The sequence below is a fragment of the Tyto alba genome, unplaced genomic scaffold (genome assembly GCF_018691265.1).
Source record: "Tyto alba isolate M040663 unplaced genomic scaffold, T.alba_DEE_v4.0 Super-Scaffold_27, whole genome shotgun sequence".
Classification (NCBI taxonomy): domain Eukaryota; kingdom Metazoa; phylum Chordata; class Aves; order Strigiformes; family Tytonidae; genus Tyto; species Tyto alba.
The window spans coordinates 11,418,350-11,438,840 of NW_024881301.1; the positions used below are offsets into that span (position 1 = coordinate 11,418,350).

The 20,491-nt window shown below is 37.7% G+C and overlaps 1 protein-coding gene across 3 annotated transcripts in view; it reads left to right on the forward strand.

The window, feature by feature from the left end:
* Positions 1 to 20,491, forward strand: part of ARHGAP28 (Rho GTPase activating protein 28) — a 75,771-nt gene that overhangs the window by 48,706 nt on the left and 6,574 nt on the right. For all 3 annotated transcript variants that reach the window (XM_032987679.2, XM_009964026.3, XM_032987680.2), the window contains exons 4-13: positions 2,927 to 3,014; positions 4,948 to 5,105; positions 8,610 to 8,775; positions 8,890 to 8,981; positions 10,311 to 10,388; positions 13,579 to 13,741; positions 15,268 to 15,350; positions 17,203 to 17,400; positions 18,084 to 18,227; positions 20,333 to 20,487. In XM_032987679.2, coding sequence (XP_032843570.1) covers positions 2,927 to 3,014; positions 4,948 to 5,105; positions 8,610 to 8,775; positions 8,890 to 8,981; positions 10,311 to 10,388; positions 13,579 to 13,741; positions 15,268 to 15,350; positions 17,203 to 17,400; positions 18,084 to 18,227; positions 20,333 to 20,487 — 1,325 coding nt within the window. The remainder of the gene's footprint in view (positions 1 to 2,926; positions 3,015 to 4,947; positions 5,106 to 8,609; positions 8,776 to 8,889; positions 8,982 to 10,310; positions 10,389 to 13,578; positions 13,742 to 15,267; positions 15,351 to 17,202; positions 17,401 to 18,083; positions 18,228 to 20,332; positions 20,488 to 20,491) is intronic.

The following is a 20,491-nucleotide window of genomic DNA, read 5'->3' on the forward strand; positions in this document are numbered from 1 at the left end:
CTCTGCTCTGCTTCAGACAAGCCTACTTACAGCAGGCTCTGCTGACAGCCACACTCCAAGATTTAAATTGGATGGTTTATTAATCACAGTGGCCTGATTTTCCTTATTGCTGGTGTCCCGCTGCTTCCATCAGAAGCTAGAGGTAATGCTAGTACTCAAAGTCTAGAATAATCAACAGCAAAGTAAAAATGGATGGGAAAACTGATTTTGTTATTGGAGGGAAGAAATGAAGCATTATGCTCATTAACAGCCTAACCCTGTACGTTATGATCACTCAAAACTCCTCAAGAGTTTTAGGAACATTTTACTTGAGAAATGCATGAGAAAATCATGACCTAATTAAAGAAGAATCACTAACAAACCCAGAGTTATTTGCATGAAAATGCGTTTGTGATGATAGTGCTTGGAAATATGAATATATCCAAAGCATGGGCAACTTGTACCCTAACCAGAGCTATAAGGCTATCTTCCTCTGACTATTTCCCTTAGCTGCAGGGCTGACAATAGAATTTGGTTGCTTTGGTGCTCCAATGCTTTGGTTTTACATCTTCTACAATCAAGGTAGTTACTAAAGAACTATCTACCTCATCTCTTGCTCTTCTGGTTTCCTCTTCCCATTGGAAATTTCTGTGTACACTGTGCTGGTAAACACTGGGCTCATTTTTAGTATCGGCTAATGAGAACTGTCTAATGAATCACTTTCAGTCAGAAATCAGGATATGAGAAGTCTTGCTTTCAAAGGAGTCCCAGCCAAATGAGTAAAGCTCTCCTGACTTAATTAAGAACACAATGTGACTCTTAACCTTTTACATTCATTAAGGCATGAGCCTCCAAAGTTTTTAAATCTTTTTTACTAAAGAAATAATCTAGATCTTTAAAATTCATGGATTAAAAAGTATTTTTTTCCAAGTCTTCCCTTTCTTTTTATCATAATATACTAATATTTAAAAAGCTGGGGGGAGGAGGTTGGTCCTGTTTGGAAGAGATTTTCACAAAAGAGACATAGATTTGGCTTCTTTATACACTCTCACTGTGGAGGCTGGGAAATAAGACCAAGAATATGACATTTTTAACTACCCCTGATGTTGTACACAATTCACATTATTCAACTGCCACTAGCTAAAGCATCCTGCAAGCTGTTGCAAGCACTGCTGGGTGCAAAGCAGGGCTGTATTGTCAGCTCCCCTCTGCCAGCTCCACTGTGCTTAGACGAACCCGATTACTGCAGCTGCTTCACTATTAATTTCACCTGTGTAACAAGGCTGGAAGGATGTTTTTCTTAATAAACTTGATTCATTGGAAATCTGTTCTGAATACTGTTCTCAGGTTCAGACACTTTGAGCAGTGAAAGTAGATGGGCCAGTTGTTAATATTTACCATTACTTTCTCCATCTGGATCTTAAGCAGTAGAATAACTACTTTAATGTTTGATTTTCCCAAATTGCTGTGGCAAGTTTAACCATCCCCTCCACTTCCATACTTCCACCTGAAATTTATCACGCTTTTTATGTCTTAAAACCCTCTGTGTAAATGTTAAAGGATTTTATCATGAAAAGATCCTAGAGTTCTCCTTTTAAAGTAATCAATGGTCCTTGTAGTCTTCTGGCAAAGGAAGTCCATGTGACTCAAATCCTGTTTGCTATCAAGTTCGTGGGCCATTGAATGGACTCTCTCAGGAGGGATTTCATTCATGTTACATTTGATTTTGTTACACAAATAGCTCAGAGAATAAGACTGAATAAAAGAACATCAACATTATTTCAGGCTTTCAATTGGAAGAGCTGCCTGTCTTTTAAATATCTGACATTTTTTAGCAGCCTAAATGCTGCTCCTGTGCTTTGGCTATGAATGGCGAAGAAAAAATTTCTGCCCTGAGTCATTGCTTGTTGATAAACAGCAATTTAAAGAGCAGCTATTGCATGCACATTGGGGCCCTCAGCTGTAGGTTCAACTAGAAAGCTGGGGCTGCTTCATCTGCTTAGGGAATGGAGAGGCAGCAGGTATGAGAAAGGAGGGGTTCCAAGGGCTCTCACCAGGATGCAAAGGGCAGCAGAAAAATTACAAAGCTGGTTTGGGACATTGTAGTTATTTTCACTGAGTACCATTTAGAGCATTTTTTAAATTCCTGACCTTTTTTTTTAAATGAAGAACATGCAGATAATCTGCTACTGCCACAGGTACACACACTCAGATTTGTCTTTATGAGTCCCAAATTCCTGAGAACAAGAGTAAAACTCCACTGCCAAGAAGAGGTGACAGTGGTTGCAAATCACCCTGTGGGCTTCTGAGCCCCTTCTCTGGTGTGCCACACACATTTCCTCCATTTTCACACAGTGCAGAATGATTTCTGGAGCAAAAATAAATTAATTTGACTATAGAAAAGGTCTTCTTTCCCTAAAACTGTTTTTGAAGTTCGCTGATAATTTGTTAGTACATAACCTATGGGAGAACATTCATCCATTAATAATTTCCTGATGCCTAAGTCCATAAAGGTGGTGAACAGCCTGATTTCTGGCAGGTGCTTGGGAGCAGTGGATATTCAATATGTGTCAGAGAGTCTTCAAAAAATTTGTGGCCAAAATGATTAAAAGCAAGATGGATTACAATTTGATGAGGACCTTTTGATTAGTGCAATTATGTACAGCAACTTACTTAGCTAATTTCAGTCATTATATAGGACAGAACTCATTAGCTACAGCAAGATGCAATATTACTGACCTCAACATGATCCAAATCTGTACAGCCTGGGGAAGATTAATTCTCAGGCTTGGCTATGAAAAATGTACTCTGGCGAATCACAACAGGTTGTTTAATCTTGGCAAAAGAGTGTAAGCTGAGAATGATATGCTATTGCTTGAACTGTAGCAGTTTCTGTCCATAGACGTTTACCTTCACTGCGGTCTGATCATTTTTCCTTGCCTATCAGCCCACATTTGAGACAGTTCCAGTGTCACCAGTTCCTTCTAATGGTATCCAGCTTCCTGGGCAGAAGCCAGTTTGGAAATCAGTTAGCTGTGAGTATGCCAACATGTAACCAGTGTTCACTTCCTCCTAGGAAAATGATAGACAGAAAGATCCTTTTGTGGTTCAGAGGTTAGTGCTCTCTTTCATGTTGGGGCCGTGCTACATATATTTTCTTAAAATCATTGTCAGCTTATTGTCATGAAGGAACCAAAGTTTCCCATTCAAAACCGGTGTTGTACAGACACAGACTGCTGCCCTTGAGGCATCAGTGTCTGAAAAGTACTGATCATTTCAAGGCTGGGAATGCAAAAAATAACCTCTAAACATCGTGGTGCAGAATTTGTCCAGCATATGTCAGCAGTGTATTTTCTTGTTGCAAATCATGACAAGAAAGATGCATATTTCCTTCACATTTCCTCTCTAGTACTGCAGAAACTGTAGTATTGGAAATTTACAATTTTTCTGGTTCTGCCTTATTATTCTGATCTACTAATGGTGTTATTTTGAACATCCCTTAAACACTTTGCCTTGACAGTGACTGGCAGTATTAATGAACACAATGGCTCTGCTCTACTCAGCATCTGGATAACAGTCAGCAGCCTTCCACAGGAATGTCCATCTTTTAATTTGAAATCTCTTCCCATCACCATTGTTCAGGGCTTAACTATTAATACTTGAGTTTCTAAACTAGTACCTTAGTTGTTTACCTCTGGATATAGTGCCACAGACATTTCCCTTGGTTCCAAAAGCTGCTCTGTTGATACGTCTGCTCTGCAAGCAGTTGTATGAGAACAGATGGGGAACCAAATGGCCAGAGGTACTACGGACATTCTGTGGTCCCAGGTCCAAAGGTGGAAAGAGAGATGGAAACTACTCTAAATGGTTTGGCCATTAGGTAATGTCTAAGGCCACAGTTCAGAAGCCGCTTAATAACACGCTTAGATTTTTCATATTAGACTTGCAAAATAAAGGGTGTTGCAAAAACTGTTTAAGTCCCTGTATCTGTAAATGCAATGATTTAAAAATAATGGGACACATACATGTTTCTAAAATATGTAATGCTTTTTAATTTGCATTTTGATTTCCATAGCTTTTGAATGCACTTGAGTCATGTTAGTAAACTCTTCTCTGCAGTCCTGGGGGCTGAAATTTTACTTCACTTCCAATGAAAATTATGATTGTGTTCGAGTTGCATGAGTCTAGGAGCTGGCCCTTAAGGGAAACCTAAAATTTGTCCTGAGATGTGAGAGATCAGTCATGAAAGTTGGCAACACTGGAACTCATGTGTGTTATCACACTTAGGACTCCATGACAATAGGATATTTCTGTACTTGATTGTACTGATTTCAGAAATTTTCCCCTGGCATCCACTAATTTCAGGAGGTGACTAAATTTTAGAGTAGAGCAATAAGTCATTTCACAATAACTACCAGAAATGCCAGTAGATATAGTGTTTTTCAACCTGGAAGATTGTACATTGTATCCTGTTTTGGTGCTACACACCTAAATTAGCAACTGTGAGAAATATATGTATGTGAACATATGAATTTATGCATAATATCTTATGATTGTAAGTCAGTCAACAGTGACCTGAGAACCTGTGTCAATGACATTTTTCTGTCAGGAACTTTTATTTTTAATTGTTCATTAGACAAGTGCACCACAGTTTTCTGGCCTGAGTAGACAAGGACGGAGTACAAAAACTAAATAATTCCTGATAAACAGGAAGTTCCAGTTTGACTATCTTTCTCACGAAAAGCAACAAGTTAAATAATCTAAAATGAAAATAGGGATTTTATTTCGAAGGGGTTATTTCCTCCAGACAAAACAGGAACATGCTGTGGTATACACTGAAATTCCTCTTTGAAGAACTTCCTTTATTACTTTCTCAAGATTTTTGTCATCTTGGTTCAATTTTTTAATGTCTCTGTACTAAATGCAAGACAACATTCAGCATTCATATTTAATTTCCCTTATTTACAGCTAATAGTTGTCTAGACTGTGGACTAGATAAAGGCAGCCCATCCGTAACAGAAGAGCTCTCCTATGAGGTCTCTTTCTCAGAGTCCATAACGATCTTTCCAAAAACCCAAGAATGGCCGAAAAACCAGAGGTTCAAAAAGGAAGATGCTGCTTTGCCTGTAAGTTTTTTCTCGACATGTTTCCTCAATTGTTTTCTCTAACATAGTAATTTCTTGCTCTGTATCCCTAGCACATTTGTCTGTTAAGATATAGTAGCTGTTCTTTGTGATGTGTGCTTTATAGAGACTGCCTGCTGTGCCTGCCTACTGCTCATGACTGATTCCCAGAGAGGCACCAAAGCTAATCTGGATATCCAACCCTGGTTTTCACTCATACCCATGGCAGATGAATATGTGTAACTGAGTCCACAAATATTACATCATTCACACATTTTTCACGTAGAAATAAAGACCAGTTACTGGCAATAAAGGTAGCAATCATTTTCATTACCAGTCTGCTTTCCTACCTTATTCCCCCCCCCCCCCAGATTATCTGCCTTTGTTAACATGTGGATTTAAAATTGCTTCACAGATGAAGAGGGGAAAGCAAGCCTTAGTCCTGCAGCAGTACTGATCTTCTCCAATCAGTATTCAGTGCAATTACGCTATACGGGATACTACATACATGGTTAAAGGAAAGTTTATTGTATCTTATCATATCATCCAACCAGACATACACTGAGCAGTTGTGTCATCATCTGGAATTATTTCTTGAAGTCAAGGAAGTTGGTTTTCTATTTCATCAGTCCTCACAACTTCCATTACTGAAAACTGGAGCATTATGTTTGCATTTCAGATACCACCTTTTAAGTGAAATGTATGAAATAGCTGTAAATTATTTGGAAGAATTTCCTAAATATTATGATGTCCTGAGGTCCTGAACTAATCTGGAATTGTTACTATCCATACAGACATTGAATTCTCTGAGAATTATCATTTGTCCATCTCAGGCACCACCAAGGGAGAAGAACCTGAGATGCAGAAGTAAGCTTCCATGTTGAAAGGAGGGATAAGACACCAAGTAGATTGTAACTGGTGTCAAATCCTTGTGCTTTAGTGCATCTTTTTTTTTTTTTTTTTTTTTTTTTTTTTTGTGGTGGGGATAACTTGATGTCCCTGTGGAGACTAAGGATATCTCTGCATTCATGACGGTTTTGGCAAACTAAAGGTTCATCCTTGTTCCTTGTAATAGCAAACTTAGGACCCCAGCCTTCACTACAAAGCACACACGCACGCATGCACACACACACACAAATTGTTCTCTGCAACAACTCAGACAATTTGCAGTTGATAGAGCAGCAAAACTGGTAATATACAAGGAAGAGAAGATGCCACATTGAATATCATGGACCTGTGGATGCACAAATGATTAGTATTAGAAAAAGCCAGTACTATGGTGGAGATGAACTATTCTGCATACAGGACATCATTTTGTGTTCTCAGAAGAGAAATATGCCAGGTCATCACAGAGAGTGTTTCTGAATAAAGTCAACAATTGTAGCTGTTGACACTGGCATTTCTCTCACTTAATATGCTGCCACCCATGGTATTTTTTTTTTCCATAATGGCTTAGACTGTAACCGGCCCTAGAAGAAAAATCACCTCTTGCTCTGTTAGACAGAGCAACATCACCTACACTCTGAAGTGCTGTCCTCCCTTCCTCAAGGTGGGCCAACAGGGCTAGACTGAAGTCCTCACAATATCATACTCTCTCCAGGGCAGGTCTGACACAATAATATAACCAACATCATGGATGACATATACTGAGCTGCAGAGAGAGACCTTATATATCATAAAATAGCATGTTCCCTGCAGCTCACAGTACAGCCAACCCAACATCACTGCCTGCACAGGGTTACATGCAATTTCCTTGATGTGGGACCGTGATTGATGTGGCTTAGTTGAAGATATTACAGAACTAAGAGTCAATAAACATTTCAGGCCCATCTTAGTACACTGTATAGTTCCACACAGAAACAGCATATCGGACATGATCCTTTGCCAAAATGCTGGTAATCTAATTTCAGGATAACATAGACTCCTTCAGTGCTGCATATTGTGACTCTACTGTTTGTAAGAAAAATCACTGGAAAATTGTGACACAGACAGAAGAAAGACGCCCAGTCCCAAACCTTGTGTTAACACTGCATCACATCATAGTGACCCTAGGAGTCAACCAGCCACTGTGGAAAATCATTGTAGCCACCCTTTGTAATCAGGCTTGGAGTGTTTGTAATTTTTTCTTGGCAAACATACTTCTTCTCTTTTCCCTTAGAAAATATGTATACCGTGTGATATTTTATTATTTTCAAGATGACTTATTGTGCTTTGCCTGCTTTTGGACTTTTTGCATTACTGGAATCAAAATACACAGATATTCTTTAGTACTTTATGAGTCTTCAGAAGAGTGCACTGTGCACTGTGACTTAGGAAGTCTTAACCTACATGATCTAGATGTCCTTTGTCCTCTCTTACTTTTGAAATCTGGTGTAAGTTTAATTATTTTTTTGTTTACATTTTTCTTAATATGTTTGACTGGTTTCATCTAATGATGAGTTAAATCTATCAAGTCCAGAATTGTTTAAAAAAGGGACGACTGGGCTGAAATCTTCAGAATCAAAACATTATTAAAGATTGGGTTTCCACTCAGTTCCCTAAAGGGAGGAGATGAGTTGTAATATTATTTATTTATACCTCTGACTAATAATTACTGGTTTAAATTACAATTACATTTAAAAAAAAAAACATATAATACCAAAGAACAACAGTTTTTTTGAAAAGCATGTTTTTTACTATAACTTGGTTATTATGTCTAACAATTATGTCAAAAACTGATGGGTATTTATTCATTTTGACATTTGTACAAATGCTTCTGTCATGATGCAACATTCCTGGTTCTGGTCCATGACACTGCAGTTTCTAAAACATGTAGACATCTTCTCATGCCCCCAAATTATGAAGTCTTATTAGTTCAAGCCTGCTTGAATAAATAATTTCTTAACTACTGGGAGCTCTGTTTGTAAGCCTACATGCTTCTTGAGTAATAAAAAGTACCAGTCAATTGGCAGGTTGGCATCGGACTAAATGATTTTGCTTCTGGGCTTTTCCTCAGACCTTTAGTTTGAACTCTCCTATAAAACCTCATAAATTCGTAGTAATCTACAAAGCAGGCATTGCTTCATTACACATACACACACAATTGATATACAACCACATCCATGATGAAATGTGTCACCTACTTCAACAGCATTCAAAGACACTCTGGGGGAGGCAGAATCAGTGCAAAATGTTACATCCTGATGAAACCAGGCAAAAGTATAATTAAGTAGCACATAGCTCATTTGCCCCAGCTGGAGTACAGGCACTGAGGCTAATAGCTCTGCTCCAGCACCACTTACCAGTCAGACTGTAAAGGAACATGATGAGCGAGTTCAATTTTATGTTTCAGATAGATGCAAGTTATGTTAACATACCAGGCCAATATATAGAGTTGTAATTCATCTCACTGGTGTTATTCATCTACCCCAATATGACTTCCTATTACATATGTGCATCTCTCTCAAAACAAAAATTAACTTCCTGTAATTTTTGTGCAAATAAAGATGTGACCCATCTCTACTATAGAAATTCATTGTTCGGAAAAGCCGGTTTGGACTGACAGAGGTTGGAGACCTCTCTCCTGAAGACATGAAGAAGATCCGCTACCTCTCCCTGATTGAGCTAACGGCCTTCTATGATGCACTGGGGGTAGAGCTGAAGAGGAACCGCTCAGAGAGGGTGCGGGGACGAGGTACTGTGCTGTGGCATCCCCACGGCAGCCACCTGGGTGCTGCTTAGTGTTGTAAAGAAGATATGTTCAAGGCTGTGTTTCCTCTTTTTCACATTTGTTATTATTATTTTTAAGAAAATGGTCTGTTTGGAGTCCCTCTCACCGTACTGCTGGAGAATGATCAAAAGAAGGTTCCTGGAATAAAAGTTCCCCTCATCTTCCAAAAAGTGAGTACAACTCAGCCTGCTTGGCTACTAAGATCTGCTTTTTGATCATTTGCATTGACAGTCAAGAGTCATCAGATAAAAGAAGCAGACACTACAGACTTGAAGTTGTCTACAGATTGTCTGTCTGTATGTTGTGGTTTGAAAACTTTGTGACAAGGAGACAAAATTTGCACCTTTGGTGTGTTCTATCTGTGGTGGGAATCTCTTTCAATTTTTGTAATTATGTGATACCATAAAGGAAACTTCAGGAAACATATGTTTGGTTTTCTGCTTCCCTTTCTTGTTACATTAGAGCGCCATGCAAAATTGTGTGTGTGTGCGGAAGTGGCAGAGAGCTGTCTCAGGAGTTTTAATTTCACATGTATTCAAAGTGCTATTATTTCCAGAATGGAAGTGGTATCTTCTCATTGAAGTTTGTATGACAAGACAACATCATTTATATAAGTTATTGGACAGTACAATAACATCCAGCAGTTGTCCTGAAGACAGGTACAGAGACACAAGCACACATCCAATTACACAGGTTTACATGGACTCGAAAGTACAACAAATTTCCCTGTAAATACTGACAAATGGGAAAGTGGTGTGGAGTATTTGGGGAAGGACTGATATGACTTGAATATTTATATGACATTGCAATCAGCTCCACAGCTCCACTGTCAAGATACCATAGGAAATTAGAAGGATCCAACAGCTAGGACAGGAAGCAGAGCTAGTGAGGAAAATCCAGAGCTGTATAAATAAATGTTAGGAAATTAATTTGTTGTTGTTGTTGTTGTTCTAAATTATGTTAAATAAAAACATATTTATTCTTTTTATAAAGAATTAGAGTGGAAAGCCTATTCCCCTATTCACAGAATTTTCAAAATAAAATATCCTGGGATCATTTTCTAATCTGAGTTCTCAGTTCTCAGAAACATATGTTATCTATAGACCTTTCCATTGTGCTCCTCAGGGAAAGACTTAAACATTTCTCAGAGGTTAATTTTCACTCAAAACACCATTGTGTTTTACCCAGTGTATCTGCTCTTTTATTAATACATTTATGTGTTAATTTTTCTATAGCAGTGCCAAGTCTCAAATCAAGGACAGAAGGACCTATTGTATTATCAGTTTTCCGTACTCTGCATACTCCATATTTCAGGGTCAGGAATACGGAGGACAAATTAGGCTGGCTTGTTTTCATTAGCAAATTACATAGAAATGTATCTTTTCCAAAATAGTTTCAAGGATACCTAAGTTGAAAAAAGTTAACAGTATTTTTTAGTATTTTTAAGTGCTTCTGAGTATTTTCCTGGTTTGTTTTTTTTTTTTTTTTTTTTCTTTTAGTTGCTGCTCAAGCTTGAGGAAACAGGTTTAGAAACAGAAGGAATTCTACGAGTGCCTGGTTCTGCCTCCAGAGTCAAGGTACATGCTCATGCCAGTTTTCTGTCTCTTGGATCACAGACTCTATGTAAAATAATACAGCACATACAAATTCACCATACACATAAATATGTGTAGCTCAGCATTTCTATTCCTACCAGTGAAAGGTCAGATTGGTTCCTGGGAACCTATAAATCACAGAACATGTGGTCTATCACTCTGCATTTGTTAATGTTCTATATAAAGCACAGACTTGACAACGAATGTAGATTTTTTCCACTAAACATTGGGGGATCCTTTCAGTTTATCTCTGTCGTCCAAAGTTGCTATGATCTTATCTTTGTTTTAATTTATTTCAGAAATCCAGAGTTGCTAAACTGAGCGAACTTCAGATAAACATCTTATTTCATGTCATTTTAACCTTTGTGTCATTTTATTTCTCATTTATCTTCTGTGATCTTACAATTTCATGTTCCAAGTGAGAGAAATTTGGCCTGTGTTCACTGTTTGGCAGCCTCAAGTACTGCATTTTCACAGGCTATTTGTGGGCTATGAACACAGGATAGTTGGTACCCAATAACATGATATTGTGGTGCAGTAATGCTTGCAATTTTTTCTCCAGACTAACTTGATTTCTGGAGCTGGAGGCCTTATGCAGAGGCAAATTAGGAAAACAAGTTTTTTCTGAGCTCAGTAGTGTCTACCTCTTTCCCAGATTTGGGGTTTTTTTTGATCTGGCTTAAGCAAATTTTTATAATGCATCCCAGTCCCACTTTCTCATCCTCAAGAAAACCAGTCTTACTTTCTGAGGCAGGAAGTCTCAACATTGTGGCAGCTACACAAATGTTGGGGATTGCTAAACACTGGTGGGCTGGGAAGTATCAAAAATGACTGTATAAGAAAAAGCAGTATTAAGTGAAATGCACCAAAGATAGGCAGTGGCATTCCAGCTCCCTTTGACTCTGTGGATTGATAAAAGCACTCAGCCCTTTGCAAAGTGCCACATCTTGCAGAAGGGACAGAGCTACTAATCTGGCCTGTACTTTTCAGCTTCCTAATTTTTCATACAAATACATAAAGTATTATTTCACACAATCTCATTTTTTTCCAACCTCTCCAGAGAGATTACACATCAGGGCTGTGCTCTAATTAATTAAATTACTTTCATATTCTTAGAATATACTGTACTGTGTCTTGTTCACTTCTTACTCACAACCTATATCCAGGGAGCTGCTTTGAGATATGACTTTATATGTAACTCTCCTATACTGGGTGGTAAATTAGACTACCCATATGAAAGTTTTAAATTATTTTAGTTTTGGCTTCATTTAAGTCTGTCCAACAAGCCAAACAGCAAGAGAGAGACTTTTTCAAAGCAGATCCAGATTTCATCCTTTAAAGCCTTCATACATTATTGTGACATTAGGATTTGAGGGCATTCCAATTTTATTTCAGTCTTGTTTGGAGGAAGAAAAGGCATATGGAAATTATTAAAGGTTAGTTTTCTATAAAATAAAGAATAGAAGAAATTAATACAAGTTTTCCTCTGTAATCTGGTTTGTAATAAAAGCTCCAGTGAACCAAAATTGTATGATAGTCTACTGTAGGAGCAGTCATGTTTAAAAAAAATATTTCAAAAATGTTTTTTTTTAAAGTACTTCGGTGCATATGTATATATATATATATGTAGGGGGGGGATTAGTGTACAAAATATACATATATGTTTGCCTGTGTGGATATATATGTTAAATGTTTATGTTTCAAAAATCTTCCTTTCTATTTCTACATCATTTTCCCAGTTCTCAGCAGAAAAATGTAGAGTTTTTTCTGTCCTCTTGTGCTTTTGACGAGGTGAAGATTTCTGTTCCACATTTTCCAGTCAGTTACCGGGAGAGAATTTAATCCAGGTGTTTGTATGGATTATGTGTAAAGGATGTAAATACAGAGGAAGCTGAGATAGCCCAGATTACAACCAGTAAAATGGGCTAGTAAAAATGAGACTGTAACATTTTATTCCAAATCCTGAATGACTTTCTATTTCCTTTTGTGCCAACCTTTCCACTTCATTATGTGTGACCATATTTGATATGTAATTTCCTTCCATTCATGTGAGACAGGGTAAACAGAATTCATTTTTAAAAGCTCTTCTTCCTAAATGGACTAAACTTTTTTTTGCATAATATTAAAGTACATTTGACAAAAAAATTATCTGAAACCTGAATATTAGCTACAAATATATTTTGTCATAAACAGTCTCACAAAATCTGCAACAAACTTCCTATGGATAAGGCAGTGTTTGGCCAGTAATAATTGTGAAAGCTACATTATTTATGGATATCCTGATATTACAATAGTGTCCTTCAATCTTATTAACCCACCAAATTTTTGAGGAGATTGCATTTTCCAAACAGTGATATGGGTTTGAAGCCAAATTCTGTTCCTACTAGGAAACTTACTGAATGTTTCCTATTCACACGTGTGTGAAACATTGATTAGTTACCCTCTGGAACTAAATAGATGTCTGTTATAGAGCAAGCCTTTTGAGAACAAGAGGATTAAATGGGGACCCAAAAGGTTGTAATCAATTCTGGTTTAGACCTCTCTTGTGCTTTTTGAGGGTGTTTTATTTGGCAAATATTGAGTGGAGGTTTTCTGACAGTAATGGTTTGATATCTTTATTTTTCTATGAAGTTATCAAATCTAATTATAGCTATCCTAAAAGAAAACAATCATTCTAAGGACAGGAAGTTCTGAAGTTAAATCCATTTGCTCAGGGCCCATGAACTCGGATGCCAACAGGCTATCTAGCAAGTTCACTGGCAGTGAGGAAGAAATGCCACTCCTTTGTAATTTAAGGGTCAAAACCTCTGGAGAGTGTTTTAAACAAAAAGAACAGCTGTATTAAAAATCCTGTTGAACTGAATTTTCTGTTTGTAGTTCTAAGACGTTACACAAAATTGTCTTGCTTTAAAATGTTTTAAGTGGGTCACTGGCAGAAATCTAGGTATAGCAAACTAAATTTAGCCTGGGTTGCAAAATATACCCAGGAACCTGATTTGTTAACCTGTTCTGAACTCTGCATGGCTCTAACTGTACCACTACTGGTTTAGGTTTACTTTAATTCAGCTGTGGTGTAAACCTGACTGTTGTTTGAAATAGGATATCTGAAGTGATCTCAAACTACCGGGTCAGAAGCAATGATTAAAGGTCAGATGTTCCTTTTATCTTTCAGAATCTCCATCAAGAACTTGAAGCAAAATTTTATGAAGATACTTTTGACTGGAACCAAGTACGAAATAATGATGCAGCAGGACTGCTGAAAATGTTTATAAGAGAACTCCCAAGTCCACTCTTCACAGTAGAATACCTGCCTGCTTTCATCATGCTAGTGGAAAGTATGTGGAAATCTAGATAAAATGTAATAGTAGACATTACATTTTTTTTCTCTCTCTCTGAAGCAGTGAGAACAAAAGGCCCAGTGCATTGACTAAACATTTAAATTTTCTGCAAGCTTTCCTTTTCAAATGGAAAAAAATCTCTGCGTTTAGCTAATAACATAGACTTGTGTGAATGACACAAATCTTTAATGTAAAATTTAAAACCTGTGAGCAAATGATGGCTGAGCAATGGCTTTCATAGATAGACTCTGATTCACACAAATGATAGGTTTCACAAATGAAAATTTCTGCAAGGTAAACTCAAATCACTGCCCTTTAGCTGATATTCTATTAGATCTATTTTATTTCTTTTAAAGTTTATGCTGAGGCCAGACTATTTTTACAAAGATATGTGTGATCACAGGAAGCTTCAGGCAGTTCCGTTTTGTTTTCAGTGTACATACACCCTCTCATTCTCAGTACATTTTGTTCATTTATCTTCTAGGAAGACCGCAGTAGTACTTTGCCATGCCTATTGACTTCATTGTAAATTCACTTGTACTAGGACACAGTGAAACTATCAGAGTGGTGAATTTGTTAGACAAATCAGTACAGAAAACTTAGGCCCTTTACTTATGGTTGCAGCCAAGTTTTCATTGTATCCGTGAGGTTGTTTAAAGGGTGCAAGGGGGTGATGCCTTCCTGTAACCTTCAGATACCTGAGTGTGTTCCCTGTGAATCCCAGACTGCATTCAGTTACGATCACTTAGCAGTTTGGAGAAGACTGCACAGGAGGTGTCTGTGCAAAATAAAGTAACTTTATTTCTTACAAAGATATACTGTCCACAACTCACACCCTTTTTTTCTCCAAACCTCTCTCATCTACCCTGAGTGGAAGCAAATGACAGTTATTCTTCCTGTCTTCTCCACTTCAGCTATTCTAGTGAGAATTGCACCATGTCGATATATAACAACTGCTGAAAACATGATGGTATTTTATAACTGACAAGGGGCTCTACATTTATCTAGAGTGCTAGATTTGGGACAAATACTTTTTAAGTTATAAGCAGTCAGTCTCCACTCTAATGGCACAAATGTTCAGCAAATTATGCAATAACATTAGTATGAAAATCTTCTGAAAACAGATATCTATTTCAGTTTGAAAGGGGAAAAATACTTGATCCATATTCACAACACATCCTGACCATGATATCAAAGAGAAACTGGGTAGCACTGAAAAATACTGGCTCCTTGATACTTAGACAAAATTTTATAGAGCCTTGTCTCCCCTAGTGGCAAAGACTTGTCTCCCCCTGTGGAAAAGCTGAAAATTACAGATGGCAAAGACCCAAGATGATGAGGAAAACCCCACTCATTAAATTGATTTTATATTTGAGAAAGAGGTTATGGTTAATCAACACCTAAACATGCTAGTCTCAACCTGGCAGTGGTTGCTAACTTTCTAGAACTGCTGACCAACAAGGTTTTTAGAACAAACCAATTGCAACTGGGATTTCAAAAATATTAATTATTCATATTCTTAGAAATCTCCAAGATCAAGTTACAGCTACAAGCTTTGCATCTGTTGATCATGCTGCTGCCTGAAGCCAACAGAGACACAGCCAAGGTAAGTTTTTCATTTGCTATCTTCATCTGCCATCTGTGTGCTTTTGATTTTTAAATGAGACCCTTTTTTTTTTTTTCTAACAGTCAGTGATCAGACACTGCACCATGAAGGTACTAATCTGTGTTTTTTATAATTTCCTTGAAAAACTGTTCCAATTCCCTGGCTGTCATTTCTTTTACAAGCAATTAAGAAATAGTTGCTGGAGATATCCAACTGCCGGTGTCAGTAAATGGCTCCCAGGCATCATTTATTCTAGAGTATCCATTTCAAAGAGGCATGTTCCTTGCATAGTTCAGAAAGAGAAGATCCAGTTTCTGTGTTTTCTGTATAACTGGAATTCTCCAGAATGAAGTTAAATGAGAAGCTGCACCCCGAGGAGTTTGCCTAGTGCACTCCCAGGGCTGAAAGGCTTCCAGGGCACCGGACCAGACTGGAAGAGGTAGTCCAAAGTAAAAATCCCTGAAGTTTACATCTATAGCATGGATATCAGGACCTCAGTGTCATCTGGTTTGCTTTACAAACCCATACCCACACCCATGTACTACTTCTTGATACAAACACAGTGGCTACAAGCATTTTGGGTGCTAGGGAGCTCCCAGATCTGGCTGCAGCTATGTCCTGACCTTAAGAGACACTGGTTGCATCTTTGGATTTGTTTCTACATAAAGGAAACCTGGGTGAACAAGCTGCCTAGGAGCCCCTAGACATTCCATCAGGTCCTCTGCTCATCAATGGCCTGCAGGTCCCCCACCTCTGAAAGTTTCCACTGGTCAGTTTAGATATAGCTTTATGAGTCCAGGTGCCTTTTCTTTTTAAACTCTATTTATTTATACAGTAAAAATGGACAAGATTAACAACTCTCTTTAAAGCATTAGGAGGCCTACTATTGCTCTGTGTAGAATGGGGGTTATTCCTTCTACCAAAGTCCGTATCAGTATAGAGTTGTATATGTAAAACACATGCTAGATGAGTAGTCTTAATTATTACTAGGATTTTATACAAAAATAAAAGTGATGACAAAACTGAATGCATCTCTACTTGCTATCTATAATGAGATTTTAGAAATTTCTCCAACAGTTTCTGTTTTGCAATCCCTGGGTTTGTAAAAATGTTTTAATTGCAATGTTAAGGTACAAACACAGTGGTTTTAATGGTATGAACTCATTAGCAGACCTAAACTCTACCCACAGCTGCAATCCATCTTATTCAGTCACTCAAACAAAATTCTGAATAAACTGCCCAAAAGGGAAATGAGTTTCCTTTGACTCTGTCATGCATGTGTAGAAGTGACGCCAACGATCACTGAGCTCTTCTTGCTTTCATTATCCCAGAATAGAAGTTCGGGGGTTGTCCTGGTTTCTATTGGCAGAATTCCTCAGACTTTCCTCAGAAATTCCTTCAGATTATCACATATGGGACTGGTGTACATTTGAAGAGGGGCTGATCACACTGGTGATTGCAATAGAAAAAGCCTTGGCCAGATACATCAAAATGGACACCTTGAAATCTATGAAGAAATCAGCTATTCCATTTCAACACCTGTATATCATTACTGCAGGATTCAGAGCCTTAATGCAGGCACTGTACTTGATTTATAGATTTGGGATTATGCTATAAGTGATAAAAAATCTATTATTGTATATGTTGATAACATTAATTATTCTTCTGTCATTGACACAAGTGGTTGTGCCAGCAAAGATCAAAGTAATCAAAATTAGAATGCAAAAAACCCAAAAATTTTACCTCCAAATGCAAATATAGCAGCTTTCAAGCCGGCTATACATTTGAAAATGCTGAATTTAAGAAGTAAACTCTTTTGTGAGACTCAGCATAACAGGTGTTGTTTTTCCAGGCCTTTCTTCAGTTCCTGAAGAAGGTGGTTGCTAATGAAGGGAAAAATAAAATGAATTTGTGGAATGTTTCTATGATCGTTGCACCAAACCTCTTCATCTACAAAGGGAAACGTGCAAACCAACAAGAAATGCAAGCTGCCGCCACCACAGCGCACATTGTGAGGCTTTTAATTCGGTACCAGGACATCCTGTGGACAGTGAGTAATGCTGGTTCCCTCTTTATGGCTCCAGTACAGAGTAGTATTTTGCTATATGCAGCAGCTCTGTAGAAATCAGACTAAACTGACCTTAGAAGATACAGTTAGCTATTCTTTGGAAACTGGCTGGAGACTTCTATATCTAGAATGATATAGGGTGACAGATAACTCTGGATAGCAATTTACCTCACTTATCTGTCATCCGTTTAATCATGAATTGACCTCTGGAGGTACCAATCCCACATCATTTTTTATACAGAAGAATGCGTAAGAGAATGATTTCATCTAGATGCATAGGTGAGATATTTAAACTTGAATGACTAATAATATGAGCCAAAAGTGGGGACAACTTGCTGGACTTCCAAAGGTTGGCATGAAGATGATTACAGTCTCGCCTCATTTCCTCACAACAGAGGGAGGGTATGAGGGGTGTTGCAAAAACCACCTCTTAAAAACGTTCCTACAACTGCAAACATCACTAAAAAGTTTCATATGGTATGAATTCTACGATATCATTGAAGGAATAACTATAGTTTGTTAGAGGGAGCTACTAAACTCACATATGTTCTGGGAATAAATAGAGCTTCTGTTGCCTAAAATTTGGTGCCTTCTTAAAGCCCCAACACCAATTTTATGGGGAAAAAAAATACTGTATATTCTCAGCTCTGGTTTCCTCCCTTTAGATCCCATCCTTCCTGATTTCCCAAGTGAGAAAAATGAATGAAGCAGCAATGAACAACAGCAAGAGGCAGCTGATGTTTGACAAAGGAGTGAGAAAACTTCTGAGGAGAAAGACCATGGAACGGGAGAGACCTGAAAGACCAGAGGTGTGATTAAAACTTATAATTTTCAAGGGCATCTTTAACCAGCCTCCCTCCTTTCTTATCTCATAAAAGCTTATGGGGGCAGAGAGGGAATTTTGCCATATAAAATAAGCTGATTTGGGAGTTATCTTGAAAGATGTGTTTCCCAGTCCAACATTCTGATAAAACAAAGCTTTGAGGATTGATTGAGAAAGGTGAGGAAGACAGAATCATTTCTAGCAGTCCAGGCTATAAGCTGTTACAAACACATGATGGTTTTGAATCTGTTTTATAAGAAAATGGACATATGTGGACTGCTCTTGACAGCAATGATCTGTAGATATTCAACAAATATGTAGATCTGTAGTTGAATAGTAGGATAGTCCATAGTAGGATAAATTGCACTTACCCATACTCTGGTCCAGGCCACCCGATATTCTCCTTGCAAGCTTTAGTTTTACAGCTTCGCACTAACTTCCTAAGCAGAGAAAAAATCCAGTTTGCCTAACATAGACACCGAAACTGGGTCTAAATTTTAAGTTTGCACTGTTATTCCCCATATAATCAAGGCAGAGAGGTGGATACTTTTGAGGATATCCAGAGCTCCAGTTCAGATTTAGGAAAGTCTGATACAAGAATCTTCTTTTGGATGTCTTAAAGCCACCAACTTTTCTCCACTGCCTAGATATGGAGTTTAGGAACTTACTGGAGGTGTGATTCTTCAATAGACAATTAGAATTAACTTACTTATTAGGTGTAACATATAATTGGGCAACAAAGCATATTGTGTACAAAACATATACAGTCCCTACAGCAGTTTATATGTAGTAGTAACTACCTTTAATAAACTGGAGATAAAGTCTTTAGAGTCTTCCATGGAGATTTAAAAGAATGGAGATGGTGAATTGTAAGAGGAGTAATCAAGGAACTGATCAAAGACCCTGCAGTTATTGAAGAATAGTCTTAAAGAACAAAAGATAAATTAGGAAGGAGTGATATTAAGAGATTATAAGAAATAGACAATAATCCACCTAATACAGACAACAGAGAAAACACAGAAGGGAATAGCTGGGAAAAAATAGAAAAAGCACTGATACACATGAATTGTGAATCCATGCTAATTCAGCTTTTTTGAGAATTTATTTGCCAGCACTGACTGAAATATACTGTGAATAGGACACACATTTGTGCTGCAGATGGAGAGAGACAGAGATGTTTGTTTAAAATGGCGGTATAGACTACTGTGTTGCAAAACTGTTCACCCTGGAATGAATACAGTGAGAGCTTCTGAGCAGAGTCAATTACTGCAGCCACTGCACCTTCGGGAAGACAAGTTCATTGATCATAGTAATTGGTTTTGCATCTAATAAAAGACTAGCCATGGCAGGTAGCTGAATTATGAAAGGCAAATTGAAGGCAAACTCTGTTTGGATAACTGAGTTGAATTTTGAGAGCACTTAACACAATCCCTGTGTCTCAGATGTTCTAAATTACACAGGGACAGAGACTGGATATGCTATTGTACTCTGATCAGCATGGTATTAACTGGATTAGAACTGGAATGCAAACCTTGCTAATTGATTTATCTGCCATTAATCATGGAAGAATGGATAAACATCATAGATGATCGTTTGAACCCTACACAAGGTCAAATTTCAAATTAACAGAAACCATATGGTACTTTGATATTTTACTGTACATATGCTTCAATCTAGTTGAAGCTATAGGAAGCAGAAACAGAGAACTGAATCTTCATGCCTCAGGAGAATTTAATCTTTAAAAGGAAGAACAGATATTCTTTATCATTTTCATGTATTTTTAAATAAGTAGTTGGTTCACTGATCAGTGTTAACAGAACTAACTTGAAAAGGCTTAGATAACAACTCAACTTTATATTACTGCAAGCGGTTCAAATTCAAGGGCTTTTCTTTATTCTGTGTGCATTTATGTGATACTTACCAAGGAGTTTGTGTCTTTGTGTCATATGACTGTAAATACGTTTTTTGAATAATCAAGTGAATCCAGGACAGTGATTTTTGCAAGCAACCTCAAAAGAGATGCAGAACTGCTTCTGAATGGAGCTTGAACAATATTTGCCATAGACTTAATCTACTGAATATTGATTTTAGGGAGCTGTCACTTTTCCCCCATATCTGCAGTCTGATATACCTGAGGGGGTGATAAGAGTTTATGCTCCACTGCATTCAAAAATCTCTATGGCAATTCAACTCAACAGCCAAACAAAAGCCAAAGACATCCTGGCTCGATTCCACTGTGAAAACAGGTGG